Here is a 9,462-nt window from a genome sequence, read left to right on the forward strand (position 1 = left end):
AACCCCCCCCTCTCAGTGCTTTATAAGTCTATCATATCTCTCATTCTTTCTATCCATATTTCTCCATTTTCTCTCTCTCTCTCTCTCTCTCTCTCTCTCTCTCTCTCTCTCCTCTTCCTATCCCTCTCTATCCCTCTTCCTCCCTCTCTATCCCTCCCTCCATATTTCTCTATCATATACACATAATATCCTTATTTCTCTCTCTCTCTCTCTAGCTCTCTCTCCCTCTCCCTCTTCATCTATATATCATTATCTCTCTCTCTCTCTCTCTCTCTCTCCATCCCTCTAATTTTATATATTCCCCTTATCTATGCCACTCTCTCTCCTCTCTCATATCCTCTCCATCTCTATATTACCATCTATGTAAATCTCTCCCTCACTCCTTCTCCCTCTATATATTGATCTATCTCTCCCTCCCCACCCTATCTTCTTCTCATCTCGCCTCCCCCCCCCCTCTCTCTCGCTCCCTCGCCCCTCTCCACGGGGTCTTCATTGACTAGACAATATTATATCACATGAGTTCATATTGGGGGGTTTAATATCCTAAAAATGAGGGTACAATGTATTGCCTATCGGTGAAAATAGGATTTTTTTAAATTCGGGCTTAAGAAAAAATGCAATATTAAGTGAAAAAAGGGGAGCTTTTAATTCAAGTTGTGTATTGCGAGGGGGTGACAAAAAAAGAATTTAGTGCAATATTTTTTGAAAATAGGGGCATTCTTTAGTATGCCATGAACACACGTGATATAACCCAAGTTCACTAAGTGAAGCCCCCGTGCCCCTCTCTTCCCCCCTCTATGTGCTTATATTTTTCTCTTCTTCTCTATCTCTCCCTCTTTCCATCTTTATTTGTTCATCTATTCTTCTCTTTGTTTCTATATCTTTCTTTTTGTATCTCTCCCTCTCCCCCCCTCTATATCTCTTAATTTATCTCACCATCTATATATCTTTCTCTCTCTCTTTCTCTCCATCTCTCTCTCTCTCTATACCTTTCCTTTAATCTCTCTCTATCAATTTATCTTCCTCTTCCTCTCCCCCCTGTCTTCATCTATATCTCTATTATTCTCTTCACCTCTATCTCTATATATGTCTCCCTCTCCCTCTTCCTAGACCTATATATCTATATCTATTTGCATCTCTATATTTATTTCTGCATATTTCTTCCCCCCCCCCTCTCTCTCTCTCTCTCTCTCTCGCAAATATAACATGGTCTTATTAGTAGCAAAGCCTAATTGTCATCCTATTTTTGAGGTTTTGTTTTAGCATTGTTGGAATACCTATAAGTGGATGCATAGTTTATTTGAAGTTACCACTTCTTCACAAAGATATTTTTTGCACAAAAAAACATCATTTGCTAAATGGTGTGCCAAATGACCTCATGTAGTGTACAAACGTATACAAAATTTATTCTAATTGACCTTCCACAACTCTTCAGCAGACCCATTGCACACCAATACACGATTACTACTTTATTTTATTTTCAAATGATAAATATTAAAATATCTTAAACCAATCTCTAATATTCATATGCTTTTATTTTATATATATTATTACTCAAAATATAATAATATAATTCAAAATTTTATACACAATTTAAAATAAACATGTTTTCTATATTTCCCTACATTTAAAAAAAAAAATCAATTTTTCATATTTCTCTACATTTAAAAAACCAACTTTTAAAAAACACGTATTTCATATTAGAAACTCTGTACCACAAAGAAGATTCATTTTAGAAACTTTGTACCAGAAAGAAGGCTCATTTTAGAAACTTTATTCCATAAAAGAAAAAGGAAAGCACATAAGTGCTGTGATCCTTCACAAAGACAAGCCAAATGCTCCAGCCAATCACAAGGCTGTAGGACAATCTAGATTCTAGACCTAAATCGTGTGGAAGGAAGATATTAATTCTCATTCACCAAGCATCTGTGTCTCAAACAAAGAGAAATCTGCATAGGGTGGCAACAATTTCCAAGCCTGGACAATCTTTTCAATGCTTTTGACTCCCCACCTTTCACTAAGGCTACTCCAAATCTCACACGTCGCATAACAAGACTACCTCTCTTCCCACAATTCATTTCTCCAAAACCATGCATTCATATCATCTCTGAGCACGCCATTAAGTTTACACCAGGCTTAGGACAAATCTACTTTACATCCACGACAGAATACAGAGATGCGTCTGTGATCCCACCGTCTGGTAACTCAAAAAGAAAAAAAAGCAATATATTCTAACAATCTTGCGTAAATTATGGCATACTTTGCCCGAATATTTTGGGGACTTTCCTCTGTGGTAAAGGTAAGCTTTTTTTCTACTAACGTGCAATGTTGCTTCAGTTGCCATTCATTTTTATCAAACATGCAAGGGGTACGTTTTAGATTCCAAATACATTGTCTTTTGTTTGAATATATGCCCATTGTCACAGTCCTTAAAACTCTGTAAATTCTTTGTCGGTTAGCCCTCATCATCAGCTGTTAATTTGTAATGATATCTATCAAATCGGCTTTAAGTATGTTGGAATAGGTTCTTTTTGCACGGGAACAGTAAAAATCATCATAGGTTCTTTTTGCACTAGGAACCGTAAAAATTATCATAGTTTTCAGTCTTTTACTATGCTTTTGTTTCTCTGCATGCAGGTGGTGCCATCAGACTAACAACCAACTTTGTCATATTCTTTGTTTGGTATCGATTTGCTTTGTAAGTTTCCTGGCATTTATTTTTCTTTCCCTTCATACAAAATACATGTTCGAATAGCTTTTTTTGGCTGTTTCAAATTTTTTTGTGGATGTCCATCACAGTGCAGTTTCATTTGTCTATGAGGACTTTTGGTTGTATTCACACATGTTTACAGTTTGTTTTTATGCATACAGACATTGTTATTCATTTATGATACCAGGAATCTGTATGTGCTTCTTCATCAGTCATTTTCTTTTGTAAATCGGTTTGTTCTCAGGCTTTTCTGTTTAGGTATGTGGTCTAATATATCGATATGAAGTTAATTTGTTACAGTGCAGCTTGAGGTAAAAATACTATTAAATGCTAGGTTCAAAATGCTTAAGCCTTTGGCTGTCACAAGATTACTTTTTCTATTCTATGCCACATTAACCCATAAACATTTTATAAACTACTGACACTCTGATTGATTTTTCATTTGTAAGTCGGTGATTGCTATATGCATCATTGCAGCAGGAGTCATCTTTTCTCCATGAATGCTTCAGTTATAAAATATATTAAGTTTGAAAGCCAGTGATTTGTACAGAAGATAACATATGGGTGGGTGTCTGTCTATCAGCTCCAAAATAGCTAACACATTGTTTTCTGTAACTTCTTAGAATACCAGCACAAGTTTACAGTTTCAATCTCTATTGCATGCAATAAACTGGTTTACAAGTAGCAGCTATGGATGTAGAAGACAGCCAATATGGAAGAATGCATGAAGCTATTAGTTCTGATGATGGACATGCCAGATCAGGTAACTAATTAAATGCTTTGAACTAGCCTGAAAGGGCCATGCTTAAACAAACATTACCTTCTTCAGTAGGGTCCATCGATTAGTCTGATTTCAGATGAGCCATCTACACAACTCAAGTTCACATAAACTTTTGAGTGTGTGATTTAAGCCAAATTGTCTGTAACATATTCACACATCTTGGATGAGTTTCTTTTCATAATCTAGAATGACTTTTGTGTTTTCTTTGGCATTGATAGACATATATCTGGTTGTTGTTCCACAGGAAATGTATGGACAGCAGCATCTCATGTTATCACAGCAGTAATAGGGGCAGGAGTTCTGTCTTTGCCATGGAGTGTGGCTCAGCTTGGTTGGATTATGGGAGCAATAATACTTCTTGCTTTTGGTGCTGTGACAACATATACTTCTCTTCTGCTTGCAGACTGTTATAGGTCACCTGATCGTGTCAATGGAAAACGCAACTATAAGTACTCAAATGCAGTGAAGAACATTTTAGGTTTCTTTTCAAACTACTGTCTTCCATTAGGTTATTCAGTTGGTTTATGGTTTAGCTTTAATTTCAAGCCATGGTTTTATATCAAGTTATTTACTTGGTTGTACAGTTGATCATATGTTTTCTTTTACTAACAGGTGGCAGAAATGTTATATTATGCAAGATTGCTCAGTATGCTAATCTGTGTGGAGCCCTGGTTGGATACACACTAACTTCAGCTATCAGCATGATGTATGTAAAGAACAAAATCCAGTATCCAATATTTAATAATATACCAAGTTTCTAATTGTTTTTTTGTCTGGGTAATTGAAGTACTTAAGTATTGAACTGAACCAGGGCAATAAAAAAGGCAGGATGTTTTCACAAAGAGGGGCATGCCACCTCTTGCCGTGTATCTGGCAACATGTTCATAATCATATTTGGAGCACTTGAGTTGATTCTATCTCTGCTTCCAAGCTTGGAGAAGATTTCATGGCTTTCAATTATTGCAGCAATTATGTCTTTTGCATACTCTTCAATTGGGTTAGCTCTTAGCATAAGTAAAGCTGCAGGTATCTTGGCTGTCCAAACTCAACCTTTTGATCTGCATTTCTATTGTATTTTCACTGAAGTGTAATTACTTTCTTCTGTAGGAAAGAAGCATCCTTCTGGAAGCTTAACAGGAGTACCCATTGGTGGTCGTGTTACAAAAGCCCAGAAGACATGGTATGTCTTCCAAGCATTGGGAAACATTGCACTTTCATACACGTTTGCGATGGTTCTGATAGAAATCCAGGCAAGTTCTAGAATACTTTCCAGGCAAGATTTATCTATTTATTTAAAATTCAATCCTCCATATAAACCTTCCTCCATTTTTATGGTCACTGATCATGGGGTTTTAATGTGTGTTTACATTACATTTAAATTTTCATCATTTTTCATGCTAGTAGTAATAAACATTTTAATGCTTCTGGATTTGATTGTGTTATTTTTTGCATCAAGTTTCGAATCACTCTCCTGATCCATCATCAGGATGAATGAGTGCAATCAGAGTCTGGGGACCTGGGGACCTTTATTTTCATCACAGATGATGGGTTTGGGTCATTGTTTCAAATATAATGCGGTTGGAATATTTTTAACCTAATGCAATATGATTTTTTTCATCAATGTTTCCGATCACATTCCATGATCCATTATCATCAACTGTAAAAATTTCAAAGTCTTTAAATATGTATTGGGTTTTCAATACAATCAACTTTGTAAGAGTGTATATGGCATTCAAATTTTTAATATTTATTCATAGCATGACTTTTGTTAATATTTAATTACTAATAGAAATACATTAAATCAGATCACTGTAAATCTCTAACAAATCACAAACTGGGTCTCTCGCAGGACACCATCAAATCTCCTCCTCCAGAGAACAAAATCATGAAAAAAGCAATAATGATGGGCATGACAGTTACAACTCTTTTTTACATGTCCATAGGCCTAGTTGGGTATGCAGCTTTTGGCAACGATGCACCTGGAAATATGCTCACTGGGTTTGGTTTCTACGAGCCATTCTGGTTGATTGACATAGGCAATCTCTGCATTGTTATTCACCTTGTGGGAGCTTATCAGGTACACAAACATATGTACATTATTACATGGAACCAAAATTTTATACTTCAATTTTTTCCAATTCTTAATAGTGCAATGTTACATGGTACCACCAATTAATAAAGCTTTTTTTGGGTTGTTTTCTTTCAATTCTTGATACCCCTGTTTTTTCTTTCATTTGAAGGTGTTCTCTCAGCCTGTATTTGCAATCATTGAGGAATGGGCATCTCATAAGTGGAAAAGACATGGCCTTGTACACACCGTACACAGCATAAGGATTCCATTCTGTGGATCCATAAGCTTTACTATATTCTCTCTATTAGTGAGAAGTTTAGTCGTGGTGTCAACAACAGTGCTTGCCATGCTTTTGCCTTTCTTCAATGCGTTGATGGGGTTTATAGGTGCTGTCTCATTCTGGCCACTGACTGTGTACCTTCCAATTCAAATGTATCTGACACAAACCAATGTGCAAAAATGGAGTTCAAAATGGGTACTCAATCAATCTCTCAGCTTAATTTGCTTTCTTATTACAGTGGCTGGTATTGTGGGCGCAATCGCAGGAATATCTCAGGACCTCAGACATGTAACTATCTTTGACATGAAATATTAGAGAATCTTGCCTGGCTTGCACCCTTAGATACTTATGCTGTACTAAGTCAATCTTTCAGTTCTCACCTCAAAAGTGGTTTGGAATCTGGATGAGTCAATTTCAAGCTGTTATAGAGGATGCACATTAAAAACTTTTCTCATTCAAATTGATACTCTCCATGTTTTAGGAAATTTTTTTCTCAAATGCGATGGTCGTAAAAAGTTAACATTCATTTCAACACAAAACAAAAGAAAATTAGGGGGAATACTCCCACCCTCATGTATTAGAACTGTTATAGAGTTTCCTAATCATGTTTGGCGAAAAAATATCAACCATGTAAAATCTTTGGCGAATAATAGGTTTATATGAATAACACTTATGTAATTTAGGATGAATCTTAGGAGAGAAATATACCATCGTTGAGTTTGTTTTATAGGATATCTATTATTATTATTATATCAATTAGCATTCATGGTGTATGCTTGGATTTCATATAGCACCTATGGTTCATGTTATTATTACTATATATATCTTTAAATTAATTTATATAGAATATATTAGAGAAGAAACAAAGATTATATGCTAGTAGGATTGAGAGGTGGAACATGTAGCGTAGGGATCAAGAAATTATTTTTTTGATGGGATTATTTGGAATCTTTTTCCAAAAAATAGGAGACCCTACTTTTTAGGCATGCAATTTTAAGCAAGTGAAAATTGGGTGGGGCTAGAAATTGCCCCACCAACTTAGGAACATTTTATGCCACTTGTCAATCATCTAAATTTTACAGGAAAAACTAATTTTATTTATAACCAGTTTGATTAAATTTAAGAGTTTAGACTTAAGATGAGATTGTCAACATTCTTAAATTTAGAAGATTTTTAAGTTGAAGTCCAATGCAAAATCCATGGGACCGCCTCGGTTATGAGTTTTTGTAATAGCAATATCTCCTTTATTTTTCAATAAAATAACAACTTTCATTTTCAATACTTCTTGTATTGTGTTATTAAATGTGTGATTTGATGAATTTCTATGATTTATGTTCAAAATCCTTTTATTTGTCTTATTTAATCAAGATTTGATGCAAGAAGATACATGGTAGTTGCATGTTTTAGATCGTGTTAGTTGGTTCTGTTAAGGAATATAGATTAGTGATAGAGAAAAACAATAGTCTTTTAATCTCAATGTATATCTGATATTTACTTTCAGATTTAATCAGTCTTTAGATATTCTTTCGTAAGGATAATCTCAGATTTGATCTAAAAATACAATAAGAATAATGCTATATAGTAAGAACAGACTTTCAAAGCGATCGTTGATATGTATATATTGATCACTGATATATATATTTGATTCTATCAAATATTAATTGATGAATATATTAATTATCGACTGTTTGTTGTATAATGTAATTGCCACAGTTATTGATTATATTATCAACAAGTATCGATATCATTGGGCATATATATTGGTGAAGGGTTATGTCTACGTAAGGGCAGCCACGTAAGGTCATGACCCTACGTAACCATAACACTTCAACATATATTAGCAATCATCATTAGTTATGCACCGAATCATTTTATCGTGCTTAAAAATAACAATTCGGTGATAGTAATATCGAACATGACTTGATAATCATCGGATAATACAATGATAATAGTCATTGATCTGTCGTAAGGCAGTCAACAATATGTTAATGTTACTTTCATTCAATATATATATGTATGCGATTTTAATTGAAATGATAAATATATATATGTGTGTGTGTATATATATGTGTGTATGTATATACATATATATATATATGTATATATATATATATATGTATATATATATATGTATACATATATATATATATATATATATGTGTGTGTGTGTGTGTGTGTGTGTGTGTGTGTGTGTGTGTGTGTGTGTGTGTGTGTGTATACATATATACACATATGTGTATACACACACACACACATTAGTTTACTTATAATATATTGCTTGCTTCAATCCGAATGAGGCTACATCCTTAACACTCCCTCTTAGCAAAAGAGGATTGAATTTCATAATTATGTTTAAGGAACAACATTCTAGATATATATTCATTTGGCATGAGCATATACATTCACTTTGTAATGCTTACAGGTGAAATACTTCATATCTTAGGGAGATATGGATTATCTGATCTCCAACACTCTGGGACAACAACTACATGAAGTCTATCAGATAACAACCTTGATCCTAGTAACAACTGTAAGATTGTCATTATCATAGGTATTATGTTCTTCAACATATTAATTGTTGTCATTATCACAGGAGCAATAATTTTAGTATCATGACACCAAACTAATGTAGTCAATCATGATATGACTGTTATCATAATCTTCGACACATTCAGGACAACACTTAATGACAACAAATCAATAACTCAAACATACCAAATTCAGTATCAAGATTTTCAGCACATTCTGGGACAACAACTTAATGTAGTCAATCTTGATAACAAATTAGGCTATTGTTGAGGTCTTCACCTTACAATAGCGATCTTACACATACATCACATGAAAGATCGTCACCTTTCATGAGATAACACACAAATGCAATATTGCATCCAAAATATTCACGAATATATCAAATTACATATGACTGAGATTCAATATCAGAAATTTCAATTACAATTTAGTCATACCAAGTTTACCTCTAAAGTACTCCACTTTCAAATTTGCAAGAGGTTTGGTGAATATGTTGGCACTTTGCTCTTCAGTGCTAATGTAGGCCAATTTGATAACATCTCTGTCTACCATATCTCTTATGTAATGGTAAGGGATTTCTATATGCTTGGATCGATTATGAAAAAATGGATTTACAAAAAGTTTGATGTAGCTTTGGTTATCACAGTGAATCATTGTGGGGTTCAAAGGCTTCCCAAATAGTCAAACTAGCAATTTCCTTAACCACACTGCTTCACGAGCTCCCATGGAGGCAGCCATATATTCGGCTTTAGTGGAACTCTAAGTAACTGCTGATTGTTTCCTGCTAAACCAGGATATCATAGCCGATCCAAGATTGAAACAACACCCCATAGTACTTTTACGATCAATGGAACTACCTGCCCAATCAGAATCATAATACCCCTGGAGTTGTATCTCAACATTTTCATACTTCAGGCCAAGTCCAATAGTACCATGCAAGTATCTCAGAATATGCTTAGCAGCCATTAGGTGAATCTTCTTAGGTTCACACATGAAATGACCTAACACATTACTAGCATAACAAATATCAGGGTAAGTGTTTACCAAGTACACAAGAGATCCAATCATTTGTCTATAGTATGTAGGATCTG

General features: G+C 34.6%; 1 protein-coding gene across 3 annotated transcripts; it reads left to right on the forward strand.

Annotated features, from left to right (window-relative positions):
- The first annotated feature begins 1,940 nt into the window (after positions 1-1,940).
- Positions 1,941-6,368, forward strand: LOC131051136 (amino acid permease 2). 3 transcript variants are annotated; one of them, XM_057985517.2, is made up of 10 exons: positions 1,941-2,299; positions 2,638-2,698; positions 2,872-2,968; positions 3,334-3,473; positions 3,736-3,969; positions 4,104-4,197; positions 4,303-4,517; positions 4,599-4,741; positions 5,341-5,568; positions 5,732-6,368. In XM_057985517.2, the coding sequence occupies exons 4-10, from the start codon at positions 3,401-3,403 to the stop codon at positions 6,155-6,157; spliced, it is 1,413 nt and encodes a 470-aa protein (XP_057841500.2). In that variant the 5' UTR covers positions 1,941-2,299; positions 2,638-2,698; positions 2,872-2,968; positions 3,334-3,400; the 3' UTR covers positions 6,158-6,368. The 3 variants fall into 3 exon arrangements, with proteins under 3 accessions (XP_057841500.2, XP_057841499.2, XP_057841501.2); XM_057985516.2 differs by lacking the exon at positions 2,872-2,968; XM_057985518.2 differs by lacking the exons at positions 1,941-2,299; positions 2,872-2,968 and adding an exon at positions 2,433-2,454.
- The last annotated feature ends 3,094 nt before the right edge of the window (positions 6,369-9,462 follow it).

The sequence above is a fragment of the Cryptomeria japonica genome, chromosome 3 (genome assembly GCF_030272615.1).
Source record: "Cryptomeria japonica chromosome 3, Sugi_1.0, whole genome shotgun sequence".
Taxonomy (NCBI): Eukaryota; Viridiplantae; Streptophyta; class Pinopsida; order Cupressales; family Cupressaceae; genus Cryptomeria; species Cryptomeria japonica.

Bases quoted from the DNA above. Each gene is read 5' to 3' on its own strand.
- LOC131051136 (XM_057985517.2), top strand. From the start codon at position 3,401: ATGGATGTAGAAGACAGCCAATATGGAAGAATGCATGAAGCTATTAGT. The intron at 4,198-4,302 runs GTATGTAAAGAA...GAACTGAACCAG, and splicing joins ACTTCAGCTATCAGCATGAT to GGCAATAAAAAAGGCAGGAT. The intron at 5,569-5,731 runs GTACACAAACAT...TTTCATTTGAAG, and splicing joins ACCTTGTGGGAGCTTATCAG to GTGTTCTCTCAGCCTGTATT.